Genomic DNA, 21,064 nt, shown 5'->3' with positions numbered 1-21,064 from the left:
TAAAATATCCAAGATGATGGGATAATATATGCTATGCCGACTTCATTCAATAACTTTTTTACTTGTTCAATAAATAAATTATTATACCTGGCAGTTCGAACTTTCATTGCTATAGCACTTGCTGCAAGTTTTGTTTACAAATTTCTTAATAGACTGTTGCCCACCAATCACCCTGATAATAATACCATTATTTGAAATGACCCGGATTCCGGGTCATTTGAAATGACCCGGATTCCGGGTCAAATTTGAAATGACCCGGATTCCGGGTCATTTGAAATGACCCGGATTCCGGGTCAAATTTGAAATGACCCGGATTCCGGGTCAAATTTGTAATGACCCGGAATCCGGGTCAAGTTTGTAATGACCCGGAATCCGGGTCATTTGAAATGACCCGGAAACCGGGTCAAATTTGAAATGACCCGGATTCCGGGTCATTACAAACTTGACCCGGATTCCGGGTCAAATTTGAAATGACCCGGATTCCGGGTCAAATTTGTAATGACCCGGATTCCGGGTCAAATTTGAAATGACCCGGATTCCAGGTCAAATTTGGAATGACCCGGATTCCGGGTCAAATTTGAAATGACCCGGATTCCAGGTCATTTGTAATGGTCATTTGAAACGACCCGGTAAAAGAGCGGTAGTTGAGAAAATTCACTCAAAATTCATTTGATTTTTACTCAAAACCTGTGAGATGGTTTTTCAAGGAAGCGAAAGATTTTTATATCAGTGGTGCTGGGGCCAAGGATACGGAGTGGATTGGACCGATTTATGGGGCTAGCATCTATGGAGTATGGGTGGTACAATTACAACAAGTCACAAGATATTCGGTGTGATGAGGAAATTTTGACAAAAAATAATTTTAAAATATCCAAGATGATGGGATAATATATGCTATGCCGACTTCATTCAATAACTTTTTTACTTGTTCAATAAATAAATTATTATACCTGGCAGTTCGAACTTTCATTGCTGTAGCACTTGCTGCAAGTTTTGTTTACAAATTTCCTAATAGACTGTTGCCCACCAATCACCCTGATAATAATACCTTTATATGCACGGGACGGCTAGGTACCAACCAAATGTTGATGAAGCACAAAACTTGAATATTGTTTCGAACTTACCCAACGAAATTCTGTCCATTTCTCTCTTCAAGGTCTACAGTCTATCCCAGTAAGGACTTGATGCTTATTAGATCGAAGTTATATACATCAACAAAGACGTAACCGAAGGAATACACGAATTATTTCGCCTGAACTCCGGGATCCAATGCAAAACAACAACACATGGTTCCTCCAAGCTCTGCCTCGCTGCCTCTCGCGTGCTCTTGTCACTCAGCAACAAGCACGCCCTCTCGTGATTGACAGCCACCACGCTTTACACGCGTCTTCATTCATAATATTGGCGCCACGATAAACAAAACACCTTGTTTGGCACTAACTGGGATTATTATACCAGGACTGCTGCTTTCTTTTTATAGATAATCTAAGAATGGTAATGTTAACAATTTTGTCCCTGCCCACATTTTTCACCACCTAGAAAGTCCTACTGAATGACCCTATAAAGTCATCAAAATGTGTTTACGTCGTTTCGCAAGATGACAACAAACATCAAAACGGGTGAAGCTTCTTGGACTATTGAACCATGGAGGAATAAACATGCAAACTGAAGTAAAATGCAAACCTAGGGTAATGAGAATATTGTGATTGACTGACTGCATCATGACCTTTTGGCCTACCTCTTAGACTAACTTTGGTTGAAGACGATTATGTAGACGTCTTTAAAATCAGATAAATTATATGAAATTTTTAAAATGAAAATAATTGGTAATAATAGAACATGATATTTAAAGGCAGTGGACACTATTGGTAATTACTCAAAAAAATTATTAGCATAAAACATTTCTTGGTGATGGGGAGAGGATGGTGGTATATAAAACATTGTGAGAAACAGCTCCCTCTGAAGTGCCATGGTTTTGGAGAAAGAAGTAATTTTCCACGAGTTTGATTTCGAGACCTCAAGTTTAGAACTTCAGGTCTCGAAATCAACCATCTAAACGCACACAACTTCGTGTGACAATGGTGTTTTCTTCTTTCATTATTATCTCGCAACTTTGATGACAGATTGAGCTCAAATTTTCACAGGTTTGTTATTTTATGCATTATGTTGAGATACACCAACTGTGAAGGCTAGTCTTTGACAATTACCAATGAAGAATGTAGATGGAAACACAATTTTCAAACAATAAAAAAGAGTTTAATTATTTGGCTGGGGTGCCCATTGACAAAATTCAGGTAGCCTGAACTATTATTTTGCAGACTCATCCTGTGATTCAATGCGGCACAATAATACACTTCAAAGACGCCGCACCATAGCTAGACTTACTACACTTGACAAAGAAACTCACTCCAAAACTCCATCCAACCATGGAGGAAGAATGCAAAACAACATTAGTAATCTTCGCTGCAACCAAGGAAATAGACAAACAACTCGTCCAACTCAGACTCTAAATTATAACAATATCTCACCAAACAAAGACCGACTGCTACCGTTTACTCCTTCCTTGTGTTGTATCCGATAACATTACCAATCTGGAACTCACTCCCACCACAAGTTAAATCAGCCCCTGACGCCTATAATTTTAAAACCCTCCTTGAAAACATAACAATTTGAGAAGGAGCATGCATGAGAGTCTGCACGTTTCCAGTGGCGGCGGTTTGTGCAGTACAGACAAGTCAAGTCAAGACAGTGTCATTTATTTGGTAAAAAATAGCCAGGGGAAGGCCTAAAACATTGTATATAATAGGGTTGTGAAACAAAGCTCTGAAACTTGGGAGAGGGTGGGGGGGGGGAGGTGGTTGAAAGAATGTTCAAAGAAAATGTCAAATAGCTTCATGTATGAAACATTGCACTTAAAATGTTGTTTAATAACACTTAATTTCAAACACCAGTACCATGGTACCTCAATAACAGTTATTGTATCATTATTCAGCTCAGCCTATAAGATCATTAATGCATTATTAATTCCCTAGTCAAAAGGTCTTTGTATAAAAAAATTCCTATATATTTACAAATAAATAAATCAAATTCCACAAGCAAACGTGAACTAAAGTGAACGTTTTTTTACACAATTACTTTTGAGACCACTCTTGATCAGTAAAAATAATAAATAAAAAATACACTAAAACACCAATTACACGTTCAAAAATAATAACTTAGTCAACACGTTCAAATAGTTGGTGTTATTATTTTTGAACGTTTAGCTGGTGTCATTATTTTTTAATGTGTGAAAAGCCCCTTAAAAGGGCATTTGTCACGTTTTTTGAGAAAAAAGTCTAGTTTTGAGGCAGTACTGTCACAACAGGATACAATTGCCCAAGTTTTTCTCACCAGATATGACAAGACCAATTTTGGCCCTAATCACAACCGAAAGGAAAATTGTCTTAGATTCCTGGCAAGTTTATATTTTGGGGTCAAAAAATAGGGTAAAAATGTTGATTTTGCAACTCTCATGCATGAGGCGAAAATAGCACAAGGGTGAAATTTAAATCAATAAATTGTTTTCTCAAGGAAAACCAAGGATGATACTTTGTAGTTACATAAAAGGTTTTTTGAAATAATTTTGCATTAAGGTGGGGTGGAGCTGTAAACATGAGCTAAAAAACAGTTTTCAGACCCCAAAATAGGCCTAACTTTGTTGTGGCAAAAAAAACCCACAAAGTATAAACAAAATTAATTTGTTTCACCGTGAGCACATACTGTCAAATATTTACCCAAACTGACTCTAAATTACGCATTTGTAAAGCAAACTACTTTGAACAGCTGCTGTTTTTGTAAAATCTTTGCTCTTAAGTTTCAAGCTAAGCATATAATGACAAGAAGTACTTAACTTTTTTTCCACAGAAACTTTCCTTTAATGCAGTCATTAATGTTGCAAAGCCAAATACTAGATATTTCAAATTCTTCAACTAGAAATGATTATGTCTTCAATTCACGAAATCTTGATTTTGTTCCTGCTTTTTGTCGACAGTCAACTGAATTGGCTAGCATCTGCTTAGAGCAAAAGCATCACCTTGTTTTGAGTATTAAAACAAACGTATGAACAGCATGGCTTTTTAAGCTCAGTGTAACCATTTAAAATAGTTATAAACAATAATTTAAAGGTAATGCTTTAAATAATGTAATTTGGCATGTCAAAATGGCATAAGCTTGCTCTATGACTGCCATTTCATACAAATGTTCATTTAAACAGCCGCAAGTGGCTTTGCTTAAAATATTCAAAGTGATATAGTATTCAAGTATTGTATGCAATCGAGGACAATAATAGCAGAATAGAATCATAAGGTGAAATGGAACATTCCAGATTTCAATAAGTGATTATGGCCTGCATATTGTATGAATTAAATGCATCTTATACTTTTGGTATATACATGTGCCTTACAAGTAGATCCTTGTCCTTAAATATTTTTCATATTTTGCATAAATGTTTAAAGGATTTGGGTACTTTTTGTTACACAAAACACAATGCCCACAGATTTACCTTAAAGTTACATCGTTTGAAGATAATGATACTTGCTGAGGTGCTTTAATTTGAAACAATGTCACGAAAATACGTTTTACATGCTAAAATAATATTCGCAAATGTCCATTAAACTGTGTCCGGACAACCGATCTCTTAAAAAGTTTTGTATCCATTAATTACAAGCAGCTTTGTGTATCTTTACACAATAGAAAATAAGATACAGAAATGATGAGACGGGTTTGCTTGATTGTTTAGACGATCTTCCCATCAAGGGAACTCAACAAACTCCCATAAGGTCTATGAATATGAATTTCACAAATCGAGAAATTGTGATTCAGTAACTACACAACAATATTTATTCCAGTCATTATAAAATCAGCGGTTAGCTGGGGATTCGAACCCACGACCTTTTGATTGCAAGGCCTGCAGTCTGACCACTTGACCACGGTGGGTTTGTACATTGGTTACAGAGGAGATCCAATGTCAAATTGAGTTTTTGTGGTGCACTCATTTTCCAATAGATAGAGTCCTCATAAACAATGGAGGGAAAAAATTACAGCCTTTGGCTCAATCCTTTTAGACACGTTGTTTGGTTGAACAGGGCCCAATTTCATAGAGCTGCTAAGCACAAAATTTGCTTAGCATGAAATTTCTTCCTTGATAAAAACAGGATCACCAACCAAACTCTATTTGTTGCATGTTGCTTCTTACTGGTATTCAGCTGTTGTTTGCTTGTCCTGAAAATCACATGTAAATTTGGTTGGTATTCCTGTTTTTTAAGGGAGAAATTTAATGCTAAGCAATTTTTGTGCTTAGCAGCGCTATGAAATTGGGCCCTGATGTGTGACCTGTTTTACATGAAGGGTATTAAAGTACCATTCTGTCAATGGGAAAGAGGGCTTCTTGTCTCGCCATATACCTTATCACAATACTCAGTACACGCGCGTCAGGCGTGGAAATGAGGTGCATGCTGGTCTAGCTAGCGATCCAGGTAGACCAGCATGCTGGTCTAGCTAGCGATCAAGGTAGACCAGCATGCACCTCATTCAACAGTTAGCACTTGCGCTAGGGGTATTTGAGAAAAGGTTTATAATAGGTAGATGGTTTTATGCTCTCTACTTTTCATATATAACTCTATGGCTGCTAACGATCATCTCCAAATCTATATCTATGTTTACTCATTGATACCTCTACTCATGGCTCAGCTTTCCTCCTCTGTGCTCTCACTGCTAGAGCCCGACTCACGCGAACGTCTTCGCTCTGAAATCAAGACAACAGTCACAATATTAATCAAAATGAAAACAAACACAAGTTTTCCCGTAATTACAAGCTCTCTTTAGATGTCTATTTTCAAACAGTTCGTTGGACTGTTACAGACAGGGACAAAGATCGCTGGAATCAACATTCAAAGTCAATCTTACTATGAGGGATTATTGTCTAATTCCATATCCAAACCCATTTCCATTTGCTGACAAACATTCACTTCATTGGACTGAATGGCTGCCACAATTGGCGGCCACATTGTTCTAATCATCGAACTAAGCTCGAGATTCCTGGCTTACGGCCTAGGGGACAGCCAGGGCCTAATTTCACAGAGCTGTTTAACAGGAAAATATTGCTAAAACAATTTCAGCTTAGCCAAATAAGCAGGGAACCAGTCACAAACTGTGCAAACAACTTGATACTTAGCTGGTAACCCTTTTACAGTAAGCAAAATTGTTTGACGTCTAGTAAATTTGTGTACTTAAAGGCACTAGACATGTTTGGTAATTGTCAAAGACCAGTATTCTAACTTGGTGTATCTCAACATATGCATAAAATAACAAATCTGTGAAAATTTGGGTTCAAGTGGTCATCGATGTTGCAAGAAAATAATGTCAGAAAAAAATACCCTTATTGTAAAATCGTGTGTGGGGTGAACTGGTCAAGAGAGGGCCACAGTGATTCCCTCCCAGCCTCACTTTGGTTTGGTTACATTGATATCAAACAAGATGACTAAATAAAAGGTTAGGATGAGGTTTGCAGCACCATGTTGATTCTCTTTTGAGTGGTGGTTGACAACTCAGAGCAAACTGATTGAAATGTCGAGTTGTGAACCACTGGTTCTTTTCAGAACCAACACTACTCAAAGAGATTCACACATAGTACTACCCAAATCTCACCCAGTTATACTCCTACCAAGTTTCAAAACCTACTGAAAAATAACAGGGTTTTTTTGTACGGTAAACAGCGCCATGTACATCATGCCTGGCAGACCTGAGCGCTCTATAAGAGGCCACTATTATTATTTTGCGTATAATACATACCAGCCCTGAGATGGTTTAGAGATGCTAGCATTCTCAGCATAAATGACGGTGGTACAGTGATGGTATCTCTAGTTTCATCTAACATCAACTCATTGATTCTCATAACCTGTGATGAGAGAGAACACACAATGGGATTAAGCCTACAGGGCTTGAAATAACCCACAGCACCCACAGCTATTGTTGTGGTGCCCCCTGTGCTTTTGCTGTGGTGCCCTCTGAAAGGTTCCAATACAACCTTCTCTGTTCCCCCTAGAAGTAACCCTTACCAGAGGGAAAAATGCTGCCCCCTTCAACAGCAAAGTTCCCCAAGGACCACTCCCAAAGGTCCACCTCGAAACCCCACCATCTTCCACTGTACGCTCACTTAGAGCAATTGCTGTTGGTCCTACAGTCCTCAATCAGTCCTCAACCATACAACTTCCTGAATAGAATATGTAAGGGTTGGGGTTTTAAGTACAATACAACATTTCGACAATATCAACTTGCGAGTAACGTACATGTCTTAGTGCTATTTTAGGAGATCCAGCATTTGTTGCACTGACACAACGGTTTCAATCCTGAAGCCAATGACTGCTGTGATGGAGTAGAGAGGCAACAAATCCCACTGTGAACGGCCTGGGCCCAATTTCATAGAGCTGCTAAGCACAAAAATTTGCTTAGCATGACATTTCTTCCTTGATAAAAACAGGATTTCCAACCAAATTTCCACAAGATTTTCAGGATAAGCAAATAACAGCTGAATACCAGTGACCAGCAATGCAACAAACAAAAACATTTGGTCGGTAATCCTTTTTTTAACAAGGAATAAATTTCATGCTAAGCAAATTTTGGTGCTTAGCAGCTCTATGAAATTGGGCCCTGGATGTGATTTCTCTACAAAAATTGGTTAGGTGGCTCACTTGAATGTGATATTGGTAGGGATATCCAAGTCAGTCACCTTACCCTTTTTTTTTCTTCGAGAAATCACATCCAGGTCGTTCAGTGTCCATCTCCTACTCTGTACATGTACACTGTATAGATACATACCTCAGCCGCATCGTCTGGCAAGTGAGCCATCTCTGCTGTAGGTGACCATAACTTGACATCGTAGTCTATTCCACTGGTTGCCAGTACTATTCACAGTAACACACAATGAAAACAAATAAATAAACACTTGTCAACATCACATCTGGATAGGCAACCAGAGACCTAAATCCCACAAAAAAAGTAATCTGCTTACCAGATTAAGAAACCCAGCCAAAGTAACAGTTTTAATGTATCATTTGTAACTGGTAAAGCTGTTAAGATGAAAATAATGCTTAGCAAATTTCTTTACTACGCAAAAAATTAGTGGGGCACCAGTTGCAACAATGTTAACTTTAAGGAATTTTGGCTATTAAATAGTTTCTGTTAAACAATATTTTTCTGTGCTTAGCAAGTTTTTATGCTTACAGGCATAAAATCTGTTATGGTGAAACGTTCACTGAGTGGTCTAGTGCGCCTTGACTCAAATTCTATTAGCTTACTTCATCAGAGTGTGGGTTCCAATCCCTGTAATGACACTTGTGTCATATTGTTTAACCTCAATGAGATATCAAATATGAGTTATTCTTAGCAAAACAGAATAACAAATCTTGTGAAGTATGGTTTCATTTATGTATAGCTAGAGAAATTTCTCCTGCTTTGGCTCTGATATTTTTTAAAATTCTAAAATGCAAACAGCTCCCCAATTGTGCTTTTTCCACTATGCGGTTTTTAAAACTGTACAAAACAAACAAGCAACATGCCCGAAATTCACTCACAATGGTCAAATGGATGAGGCTGTACGCAATTAACAACGTGTTTGTCGCCCTCGAGCAGCATAACTAGCTCAGTGGTGTGACGATCCCAAATAAAGATATGGCCACAGTCAGAGCCACTCAGCACGTAGTCACTGCCCCAGAAGTTAGCTTGCTTGATCTATTTGGTAATAATAATAATAATAAAGAACACTTAATAGAGCGCCGGTATCCGCCTCAGGAAGGCGCTCATGGCGCTTGAGGAGAGAAAGACAAATTAGGACTGAGGATTGTGCGAGTATGCTTGTTTGAACAGGTGAGATTTTAAGTTTGTCTTGAATGTTGTGAGGGATGGAGATGATTTGACAGTCAGTGGGAGTTGGTTCCACACCCGGGCTGATGCCACAGAAAATGACCTAGTGGAAGTCTGATGAGCTCATTAGAACCGGTCTGGTGTGTGCTGAGGTGTATGGGTGGATGAGGTTGATGAGGTATTCAATTGTAGACAATGATAGGGGATTGTTAGTGTTTCTTTCAACATGTACATGTCCATGCAGAGTGGTCAAGTTCACCACACCCAAGCTCTGGTCAGCAGCAGAGTGTTTGAATCCTGGTCATGAAAGTTGTGCCCTTGAGCAAGCCATCTAGACTGTTTTTGAATGTAGAACATTCTGCTCTTTCAGCCAGGCTCCTAGTGGATGGTACCCATACCTTCATCCCTATGGACTGTGAAGGGGGTAACCCTGTTTCAGCCCCAGGAGTAGCTGACAATGTGCCCTTGGTGACCCCTTCACAGTCCATAAGGATGTAGGCATGAATATCATCCACTAGCAGCCTTGCTGGTAGAGCAGAATACACCACCAACTTACATGTATGGTCAACTTATGATCTACCCAGATATGGAATCAATTTGTAACTCACCATAGTTCTGGAGTTCCTATGACCTTTGTAGACCATCTTGAACTCTGGGGTCATGACGTTACTCAATTGTAACTCCTCTCTCTCTTTGGCTTCTCGCTTAGCTCGGATCAGCTCTCGGAATCGAAACTCGCTCACGCTCGGTGTGCGGGGCCTCCGAACCTCTTCCTCGTTACTGCAAATAAGAATTTGTCAAAATCCTCAGAGGCAGGCATAACCTTGTCTTACAGGGTTGTCCACAGTTTTTGAAGGAGCAGGTGAAAAAATTTAAGTAGCCGGTTTTGTCAAAGGACTGAGCAAGCACGAAGTGCATTGCCCTATGGCGTGAGATGCTCTGTGGTGAGATTTGAGCAATTTCTGGCTTCATCCATTGAATAAATTTTTTCTTTGAAGGTCACCACTTTTTTTGTTCCATTTGACTTGTTAATCTGCCAAAGCATGTTGCCCTTATGGCATGGGGTGCAGGGCTCGCAAAGGGCCCCGGAAAAAGTTGGATTCCAGATGCTCTGTGGTGCAATCTGAGCAATTTCTGGCTTAATCTTCTCAATTTGTTTCTTGTTACATGAACTCCTGAACCTGCCATAGATTTTGATTTCATTCAAGTATTTTAATGTTTTTCATGTCAATTTGGTAGGTTTGTTGAACACATGAAAATTGTTCCCATTGGATGGATGGGGTAACTTGATGCCAGCGATTCCTTTCACTGGCTAATTATCTTTTCCAATTTTATTTTGATCTATAATCTAAAGTAGTAGTCACAGCCTACATGTATTTTCTATACCCTCCGCCAGGGTAATAGTTCAATAGCAGGGCAGTTCTTTTCAGAACTGAGAAGTCTCCCGAACACCCGAACATCTACTCCGCGGTAGTAGAAAAAAGCAAGACATTTCTCTAAGAACAAACTCTACCTGGCAAGTAGATACACACATGGTGTTACCGCAAACCAAATATATATATAGATTAAAGCCCACACATAGTCACACACTCTCACGCACACAGCATCACATACCTCTCATGACGTGTATGTCTTCTACGTCGTGTTGGTCTTAGGACAAAGTCATCGTCACTATCGCTCTCACTACAAGTGATAGATCGACTCTCAGGCTCTCTATCAATACAAATCACCACAATAGAACAGCTGTCAATCTATATTACAGGGGATCTGTGGAAGTGTCGTGGCCGAGCGGTTAAGAGCACCGAAATCAAACACTGGTGTTTCTGATCAGCATAGTTTGGGTGCGAATCCTCAGCCGTGACACTTGTGACCTTAAGCAAGACACTAAACCATGGCTTTGTCCTTCGCGGATGGGATGTAAAGCCGTTGGTCCCATGTGTTGTGTAACGCATGTTAAAGAACCCAGTACACTTATCGAAAAGAGAAGGGGTTTGCCCCGGTGTTCCTGGCTGTGGCTGCTGTATGCGCCGTAGCACCTTGTAAACCCTTATAATGTGCTAAATAACAGGGTCTCAGAATTCATCACTGCATTAACCTATCTTTCTGAAAGTTTGTATATACTCAGCGCCTTGAGTACCTTGTTTGGTAGATACGTGTGCTATATAAGACTTTGATATATTATTACATTATCTGTCCATTATATGTTTTCCTTCATTCGCTGGCCAGACGCCAGACTAGTACTTCCGCTTCTTAAGCCTTGGCGAATAGTGATATTTACTACTCGAGCCTCAAAAAGTTGTGTCTTCGACACTAGTGGCGACAAATTTTTAGTTACCAAGGTACATTGCGGCATATTGTTTGCCGCAGGCGCAATATAATAAAATTCACACTGAAAGAATTGAAGGATTGTGTCACTGATGTTCGATTGTGTTTCGTAAGTGAATTATGTTGTCATGAATAGTCGTGAGTGATACAATTGGTTCACCAAGCAGGAAGTTGCGACTACTTTTGTAGTAGTCGTGGCAGCATGACTAACAAGGTAGTTGAAAAACGGTAGTCGCGACTCGGCTAAGCAATAAATAGTCGCGACTTTGGCACTAGTCGCAATAGTCGCCCAGGCTTACCTGTTATTGAGTAGTGCACTAGATTTTTACTGGTCAGCATGTATTTGCAAGAACGTTTTAACCAGATCTCTCCTTTTATCCAATCAAGCTTTCCATTTTGTTCTTCTAACAGTAGTTCTACCTAGCTAGTAAACCACGTTTGGAGCTTCCAAATTTGTTGATTACAATGTGGAAAGATTTCTGCAGAATCAGGGAGAGTTGGCGGTTCTGCACATTGTAAAACCACAATGGAGGGTTACTGTTATAATATTATCCCCCCCCCCCACAAAAAAAACCCATGCTGGTATACTGGTATACACAGAACACAAACCTGAACGTGAAAAAAATCCCTCTTTCTGGCCAAGATTACTGTGGACTTACTGTGCGGTAGACGCTGATGCTCCAGCACCTCGTGTCGAATCTAACCGATCCTCGGGGACAGCTTGAGACGCAAGATCCTGACAGGAACTGCTTGTTGGGAGATGTGCTGGTGGCGGGGTTCCTGCAGGACCACTCACACTCACACGGCGCTGGCGTTGGTTCGCTGTGGTGAACTGACCAGTATGTCTCTCCTGCGTTTATCAGACAAGGTAGAGAGTGCATTTTCAAATCGTTGGACTTTTCCATTGGCAACTCTTAAGGGTCATCGATACAAGCCCCATGGGTTTCTAGATGGCCCTCCGCTCAATATGTATTATTTTCTTCAAGGCCAATGTTTTACGACATAAGTTAATAATAAAATAAAAAATTAAATTTATTTTGCTCCAGAAATCGATCAGAGAGGATTAGAGTTGAAACCTATGGTTCTTTTCATAACCACCCCAGCTCAATTAGAGACTATCATTACAGTGTACATGATGGTGTTACCGGAAACCTTACATCAAATTTCCACCATGCAGAGTTTCAAATCCTACTTAAAAAATAAATACAAAAAATTCCCAGGTGTCCTTTTAATTTTCAAAATTTTGACACCCTGCTTTATCATTCATTTACTGGCCGCAGTATTAGAAGTAAGGGAGCGTATATTTATAATTGATAAAAAAAAAAAGGCAATCGATTACACATGATTATGACTCAAAATTTACACTGGACCACAGGTCTGTGGCCAGTGATTTCCATGTTGGTCCAGTAAACCACTGACAACCAAATCCAGCAAACTCGTGTTGTTCGGTTGAATTACTGACCTGAGGGTTAGTATCTTCCATTCTTTCTCTCAGAGCAAATATCTCCGACTGTCTCCTGACAGGATGATTCTGATTTCCCTGATCTTGTTCCTGCTGCTGTGCTACTCTTCCCCCACCATGGCTTCTACTCGTGCTTGCCTCTAAACAAGCACCTTCTCCAGTTTTAGGAAGAAGCTTAAGAGTTCCATCCTTTGGTTCTGAGACCTGACTCTTGCTCTTATCCAGTGTCTTTTCTTCTGAAGTTTTGTCCAATTCTAGTTTGGGGTACTTCTCACTGCTGGGTCTTGCCTCTGAGCAATCGGTGGTATCACGTTCTGGTGGTGGGCTGATGTTTTGTGGTTGACGACTCTGCTTGTGTGCCAGATTCTCTGCACCACTGGATTTCCTGTTGGCGAGTTCATCACCATCTGAATCACTTGAGCTGGAGCCGTCTTCAGATCCATCCTCGGTGACTCTCCTTTGTGTTTTGCTGTTGCGCTTGCCACGTAGCTTCCCAAGCCCATCCGGAGCAACCGTATCTAAAGCAGGGTCATCCGTCAGGCTGCTCGAGGACAACGAACTATGCGTGCTCCTCTTCCTTTTCTTAGAGTCAGAATTTCCATCACTAGTGTCCATAATTTCACCGTCAGCATCTTGTGCTGCTGGACAGCTGTCAGTTTGTGAGTCTCTTATCTGCATACATGATTGCACACTGCTTGATATTGCACTGATTCCCTCTGTTGATGATGAGCCTTCTTGGAGGATCTCTCTGTCGCCAAGTATCAGTCTTTCCGATTCCGTTTCATTCTCAGGCAATCCTGGCGAGGAGATGCACATCTCTGACGATTCCCCCTGCACAGCCGGGGCAGCATCGCTGCCGACAAGTTGCGAGGAGGTCGTGACTTGGTCAACTTGAGTAGGGCTGATCAATGGGTTGGGGCTCTCATCGGGGCCTGGCTCCTCAAGGCCTGGCTCCTCCGAACTGGCGGAGCTAGGTTTCTTGTTCATCATTCTGGACGTCATGCTGTCCTTCAGACGTTTCTGCATGGTTTGACTGGCTGATTGCTCTTCAGTTGATGTACTCTGAAGAGAACTGAACCGGGAACTCTGAATATGACAAAATTAAAATGACTGAATTTAGAGCTAAATACATTTGGTTAAAATACACATCGTTATTTAGCACCCTTCCCTTCTCAAAAACAAACATGTTTTTCTAAATGCTGAGACAGGAGAGACAAAAAAAGGGATCCTGGGCTATATGGCAGTAACAGATTGAATGGCTTCTGACTGGCTCCCCTGAACAAAGAATCTTTGTGATTTGTGATAACAGCCCCAGATACCACTCCCAGGCCTGGTGCACTTACTGTAGGTTGTGCTGTGGCTGTTCCAGGCTCACTGGCTGAAGCTGCAGCTGCTACCTCTTGGTTACTGCCCTCTGTTGAAGCAGTCGCAATACGCCTGGCATGTGAGGATGTAGAATCGTCCAACCAACGTGTCAACATCTCAGACATCCGCTGAATGATGGTCAGACGAGGCTGGGACTCCGCTGAAATATACAAACAGTTAAGAAAATGTTACAGATAAGCAACCGATTAGGTTTTAGTCCCGCCCAAGCCTGCATGCTTCAACGACCCAAGCTCAGCTTATCCAGTTCTTGCCTTCGCGCACCACCAAGCCCAGAACTTAAGCAGCATCCAGCAACAGAGTCTAGCATTCTCATGAAGACGATCAGAGCATACTGATCGAAACGTTGAGTTGTAACCACCAACACTACTCAAAGGAGATTCACATGGTGTTACCGCAAATACTTCCACCTTGTACTAATCATACAGACACCAACCTTGTTCTCCTCTCGGTCTGGCTTTGGGTCCGGTATCGGACCAGTCTCCGCGTAGACGCAGCCTCTTGATTGGATTCACCACAGGATTCTATCAGCAAATAGTCATTGCATATCATTAATTTCATCCATAAATTTGATCTTGTAAAAATAACTACTAACTGATAAAGGTGATTGCTATCAGACACCCATAAAGGCACCTGGGTGAAGAAAAGCCAATTAGGGTTATTGTCTTGCTCAAGAACACATTCATCATGTCCACCCTTCACTATGATTCAACTTACTCAAGAACTCAAGGTTGTTCTTTCGAAATGTCATATAAATGTTCATTGCTTACTATCGAGAAAATGCACAGAAAACTTTCCAGTGTGTTTTTCTATGGAACTGTTAAATTTAAAAATGGAGCTGATCAACTGAAAAGTTTCATGGCTGTTCTCTTAAGCATCATACACTTGACCCTCAAGGTCTGTATAAATACCTCATCGTCAGCGAATGAGGCGGCCCCGCTGGCATCTCCCCTCGCCTCAGACGCCCCTTCCTGTCTGGCGAACGCAATCTCCTTCTTGTAGGCATCGGTACCGAAGAGATAGATGTAGTCTGAGGAGTAGCTGACTAGGAGCTCGTTGCCGCTGGCCGAGTACTGCAGAGAGGTCGGACGATTGTACTTGTTCTGGAGATGTGGCGGGCAGAACCGGCAGAACATGCCCTGGATACCGCGGCCGCTGTAGTTGCCTGATGAGTAACCAATTAAAAGTAAGTAACATGTCAATCAAAAATAATCATAAATAACTTGTATAGCGCCTAAATCAAAGGTTTGCTCAAAGGCGCTGAGGCACAGAAGAAATAAAAAGTCATTGATGGTAGGCCTCCTGAAACAAGTGGGCTTTAAGAAGTGCCTTGAATGTGTTGAAGAATGTTGTGTCCCTGATGTGATGTGGAAGTTTATTCCAGAGTTTGGGTCCATATACCGTTAAGGCTCTATCAGCAAAAGTGATGTGACTTGTTCTTGGCACTACAAAGTATGGTGAACAGGAGCTGTTTGAACGAAGGAGTCTCCGTTCAGTGCCAATTTGCAGAATGTTCATGATGTAATGAGGGGCTTGTTGACGTGAAGGCCTTGAACATGAGAACGATGACCTTGAAGTTGATCCTTTGTTGGATTGGGAGCCAGTGTAGTTTGACGAGTTCCGGGGCGATAGAGCCGTACTCGCGAAATAAAAATGGTTATAGTTAAGGGAGCATCTCAAAAAGTGGAGAATGTTCTAGGTGTGCGGGAACAATCCTGTAGGCTTACACTGTACATGTTTGCCCACAATCAAGTGGACCCCCAGAACATTCTGCTGGACTCTGTGAATGCCACAATTTATAGGAACATTCATAGATCAGGAGTTCGTTCCACTCGCGCAAACGTTGCCAACAGTTGCGCACGTTCGCCAATAATTTTAAGTGGAACGAGTTGTGTGCCGCCACCGTTGCCGAACGTTGGCAACTTTACGTGAACATACTTCTGAGGTGTTGGCGGACAAGCATACGGTATTATTTAGTTGTCACAAACATAATTACATTGTATTTTCGGTGGATGATAATGCAGGTTTAAAATAACAAAGTTAAGAGGACTATTACAGCAAAAACAAAGTTAAAAAAAAACTATGTACGGTGCGCACCATCTTCATTTCAGGGTGCGCCATATTGATATCGCGTAATGCGCACCAATCGTTCCAAAGACAAACAACAATTGCTTGAACAGTTGCGATTCGTTTGCGCGAGTGGAACGCACCCCAGGCGTGACATTTCATCTTTGAGAGGGCAATCTTTGTGGATAATAAGGGTTTTTATGGTGATGGCAATTATGCATTTTACCTGTGGACCTAGTTCCCAGCATCCTGCGATCGAAGACCCGTACTGAGCTATCAGAGCACCCGACTCCAAGCTGGTAAGGCATGATTGGATTGACGGCTAAGGAAGTAACAGCACGACGACAGTTGATCAAAACATCCTATACAATGGAGAATTCAAATCATTATATGAATCTCATACTATTCTTTAACTGACTGGCATGTAATGTGCCGTATCTTATATTTGAATAATAAAACTGGGTGACCACAACACAAGCAATGGAAGGCCCTTTTCATTTTACTTAGGGCTCTTTCATTGGAAAATCTTGAAGTGTATGGGAAACTTTTGAAGGAGCACCAAGGCCAAGGGGCACCAAGGCCAAGACAGGGGCAACGAAGGCCATGGTCTTTGTGTCCTCTGTGAAACTCCAGGCCTGACATCATAATTTAAATTGTATTGTAAGTGCATAGTGGGATTTGTGATCCAGAATGCACTATGAAAATGTTGTTATTATAACTGTACCTCTCTGCATTCATCCTTTAAACATCTACTCTTTGTGCGCAGATCAAACCAACGAACTGTCCCGTCTTCTCCACACGACAGAAATGTGTTTGGATCATTTGGTATCGTCACTACCTGTAGTGTGGGATAATATTATAAGTCTTGAATCTTTATTCAATTCTTATCCAATATGTGTGGTGTTCACATGTTGAAACAGTAAATTTACAGTATGCAGTAGGGCTCAATACACAATTCAAAAACTGCCCTTTAAAGTTTGAACAGAAGAGACCAGTTAAAAAGATACACAAAGTTTTGCACAGCCAAGCGACTACCGGGTTGTTTATGTTTGTTTGTGTTGTGACAAAGCAATAATAATGTATCAATGTATCAAGGACACATGTGTAATGAAATACTTGATTCTTGGCAATGCAAGTCTAAGTCCTGTGGTCTAACCACAGTGACAGTATTCAGTGCCAGTGTTGCAAGAGATTATGCCCCCACCTGCTCCTGTTCGACGAATTGTGTAGATATTTCGTCTGATATCACCCTCTTTTGCATAAACTTCATCCAGCCCATGATAAGTTTACACCATTAATTAGTCTTCCCTGGTGATGAAACCTACCATACCTCATAGGCAGTGCCATAATGACAGTTAAATATATTCTGTCCATGCTGTGCTGTATTCTCCACATTGTTAAACGAGATCTGACCATCGCCGGAGCAAGAAATAATCTGAAACAAACATAACATGCCGTTCTTTACTAAGTGCTTTACCTCACCCAGTTGACATTTATATTTTGCAGTCTACAGGAATGTACATGTAGAGCTATGTTTTGAGACGCCCTTCCGGTGTACACTATACAAGTGCTATTATTATTATTATTATTATTGTTATTATTATTATTATTATTGTTATTATTATGGCTGCAATATGAGACCCTCACCTTAAAAAGGGCTTGAAAGGTGATCGACACAAACTGTCAATCTGCAGCAATTACTAAAAAATGAGTGACCATAAAAACTTGCTCGGCATGCTTGGTAAAGCACTGCAGCTGTTGATAACGTATTACATTTTGAGAAACAATTCTCTTTAAAGGAACGTGGTTTTAGACAGAGGGATTACAAAAAGAAACAAATCATAAGGCCACATAAAAAAAATGTAGCCCAAGTAAATATTTGAAGAATTGTTCTTGCTTTGCCAACATGAATAAAAACTTCTTTAAACATCTTTTCAAACCTGTACATTTTGAAAATATCAGCTGAAAAGGTTGTTTTTTATGATCGGGGTTTTGACTGGTCGGGCGGGGACGATCAACAATTTTCTTTTATGGCCTAATGAACATTTCTCATTATTGTAGGCCCCTATTGCCGATTATTCTTCCTGTGTGAATTGTGCTTATTAGCTACCTCTACATGTACTGTATAGTACTTTAGCAGCTCTATAAAAATTGTGTAATGTACCTGACTATCATTGCAACACGGCATAAACTTAGCACTGAAGATGTTAGCTCGGTGTCCAGAGGCAATGGTAGCAAGTTTCTTGCGAAGGTAAGGGTCGGTGATACAGAGCTGTTTATCATCAGAGCCAGACAAGATTCTATAGCCGCTGTCATTCCAGCATATGGTATTCACCTGAACACAAAGTATAACAAATAAAAAGTAAATGTTTACTGTCAATAATGTAAAATAAAAAATAAATATTTTAGTTTGGGTAAAATTCCAGCAAGTTTTAGTGACCACTTAAACCATTCAATAGACCCCTTGCATTGGCCGCCCACGCTGAAGTAGATCAGTGGAAATGTGTAAGCGTGAACACTAGTGCAGTCATTGAGTCACTACTATTTTATTCCCTTATTCAAAACCACAGTTGATGATAATGAAAGGTCACACAGTAGGAGGGTTGAAAACATGAAGAATTTCATAATCCATACTTACACAACCTCGATGAATATCAAGTTTGGCTTCGATCCTCAACCGCTGCATAAAGTTTGGACTCCCTTTAGAATTAGGGGGGAAAAAAAATCAGAAAATATATCAGACTTAAAACGAAACGTAAAAAGTAGGTCCGATACTTTGACAGACATGATTGGGGCACGAGACTTCGCAGAGGAAATTGCCTTAATTGTATGTCTACATGTATGCCTTGGTGCCCCTTGAAATTTAAAAATAAAATCCCCTAAGTCTCTTTGTAGAAAGTGTAGGCAAGTAGAATACAACATATTTGCCAGGGAATGTACTGTAACGGCGCCCCACACTCCGAAAATTGTGGCCACCGCCAGTTATGAAATGCCACTAAATAAATATAGTTGTCTTACGACACAAACAACTTAAATGAATGCACACGCAAAGTTTATAGCATTCCACGGTAATTTAAATGATTTTAATAAATGTTTGCACTATCATTGTGGTCGCCCATGGGAGGCAGTTTACTTGTAACTCTCTGTGGCAAAGTATGACCAGACAATCTTCCCAAAAGCAATATCATGAATTTGAAGTTGAAGCAATCTATAGGCTAGCACAACATGTTGGTAAGTTTATATTTGCGTTGATTACTCGGTAGGATCCCTAAGTGAGGATGTCAGGCCAAGGGTGCTTGATTGTTGGTGTAGTAGTGCAGATCAGACACAAAAGAGCTATCAGAAAAACAAAACTGAAAAAACTGAAGGGGTTTGGTGCTGAAGACAAAACTGGAACTCAACTGGTGCTGGACAAAGTGCAAGTAAAACCTGGGCTGAGCACTGCTTATATAGACTTGATGCAACTCCTCCCCTGATGATCAAGTAATAAACACTACACAGTGTGAGCGTGCACTGGTGTGGCTGTGACTGTGTGACTGTATTGTAGGCTACCGTCTCTGTTTATATAGCATGTTTTTTTTACACTCATTACAAACAATTTTACACGAAATTGAGGCTGAGGATTAATTATTTAGTTAATTAATTAATTAATTAATTAAACACCAATTCGTGTACATCACCCCACCACAACAATAAATAGTAATACTATACTCTATAGTAAATGTAGTGTCAATGATCCCAGTCCAACAAGCAACACGAGTGTCAGTGAGTGGAGGTATGAAAAGGCACTGTGAAAGGGTATTCCTGTGAAACCCCAATATGTGTCATGACACTAACAGTACACATACAAGTCACAGCACTCTACTCTACTCACTCTAGCTAGGCTAGGCCTAGGCCTAGTAAACCATTGACAGTAAACATGGTAAACACTGACCCCCCCCCCCCCCAAACACCGTAAAATAGTACAGACAGTAGATTACTCTGCTCTTATTTACTATCACTTCCATTTTTCACCAGGGGCAGGATACATGTACTATGTTGTTGGCTCCATAATTAACCTAGTAGTAGGTAATAGTAAATTAATTGAATTGACAATTAGGCCCTAATGGTTATTTGTTGAATCTTTACCGAGTATTGCCTCTCTCGTCGTTCGCTCATCGTTACAACCCAACTCTCGTCGCCTGTTGATACGGAATAACTTTCTTCTACCATCCATGATGTCAAAATCAATGACGTTTCACAACATCGTCAGGTAAATTCCATGTATGGCTAGAAACTACAAAGTGCAAATTGCAGCTGTCTGAATGTCCGACACAACCAAATGACATTGGATGTGTTGATGACTGAGGAAAGTTCTGACAGTGACAGTGACATTACCTTCTATTCAAGAAGAAGAAGACGGGTGCGACTTCATTCACTTTTTCTGTTTTCGTTCTGATCTTAGTCGGGTTACAAAGGTTAGACTTCACAATGTCCTTAGGTTAGTTGATAGACACGTCTATGTGCAAGACTGATCTGAAGTGTGCCATTTGTGGAAAGTCAGCCCAACTTCGGATAAAAAATAAAGGCGACGCCAGAACGTATACAACAAAAGGAGTTTATTTTGACTGTGCCCGTCGGGCGCTTGTATTGCGGAAGCCAAGAAGCGTATTGATTTAATAATGACTGTCACGGGTAAGCAGGGAATTTTGGCTTGACCCAATTGCATAAAGCTGTTTATTTACATTTGTGTGCTTACTGTTTCAGAACAAATCTGCTAAGCATAAACGTATTATTATTCACCTTGATTTTTCAAGATAGAGCAGGGCCCAATTTCATGGCTCTGCTTACCGTAGCACAGAATCGGCGCTTACGGAAGCAGGGAATTCTGTGCTTACGGCAAGCGTATTTCACGGGTTAGCAGCGAATTTTGGGTTCTGCGCGTGCGTA

General features: G+C 40.6%; 1 protein-coding gene across 2 annotated transcripts; it reads right to left on the bottom strand.

Annotated features, from left to right (window-relative positions):
- Window positions 1–5,301: 5,301 nt before the first annotated feature.
- LOC117296948 (DDB1- and CUL4-associated factor 6-like) lies at window positions 5,302–20,553 on the bottom strand. Of its 2 annotated transcripts, XM_033780052.1 has the most exons (17): window positions 20,264–20,553; window positions 18,774–18,835; window positions 18,300–18,470; window positions 17,466–17,570; window positions 16,860–16,973; window positions 16,362–16,497; window positions 14,980–15,233; window positions 14,505–14,592; window positions 14,029–14,210; window positions 12,686–13,771; window positions 11,883–12,073; window positions 10,513–10,611; window positions 9,507–9,678; window positions 8,610–8,766; window positions 7,855–7,940; window positions 6,829–6,934; window positions 5,302–5,782 (listed from the first exon to the last, which is right to left on the bottom strand). In XM_033780052.1, exons 1-17 carry the CDS (start codon window positions 20,349–20,351, stop codon window positions 5,724–5,726), a joined length of 3,156 nt encoding a protein of 1,051 aa, XP_033635943.1. In that variant the 5' UTR covers window positions 20,352–20,553; the 3' UTR covers window positions 5,302–5,723. The 2 variants fall into 2 exon arrangements, with proteins under 2 accessions (XP_033635943.1, XP_033635944.1); XM_033780053.1 differs by lacking the exon at window positions 10,513–10,611.
- Window positions 20,554–21,064: the final 511 nt, after the last annotated feature.

The sequence above is a fragment of the Asterias rubens genome, chromosome 11 (assembly GCF_902459465.1).
Source record: "Asterias rubens chromosome 11, eAstRub1.3, whole genome shotgun sequence".
Classification (NCBI taxonomy): Eukaryota; Metazoa; Echinodermata; class Asteroidea; order Forcipulatida; family Asteriidae; genus Asterias; species Asterias rubens.
This window is presented reverse-complemented; position numbering and strand designations above follow the sequence as displayed.

Bases quoted from the DNA above. Each gene is read 5' to 3' on its own strand.
- LOC117296948 (XM_033780052.1), bottom strand. From the start codon at position 20,351: ATGGATGGTAGAAGAAAGTTATTCCGTATCAACAGGCGACGAGAGTTG. The intron at 16,498-16,859 runs GTACAGTTATAA...TCCATTGTATAG, and splicing joins TAAAGGATGAATGCAGAGAG to GATGTTTTGATCAACTGTCG. The intron at 13,772-14,028 runs GTAAGTGCACCA...TGTCATATTCAG, and splicing joins CAGCCACAGCACAACCTACA to AGTTCCCGGTTCAGTTCTCT.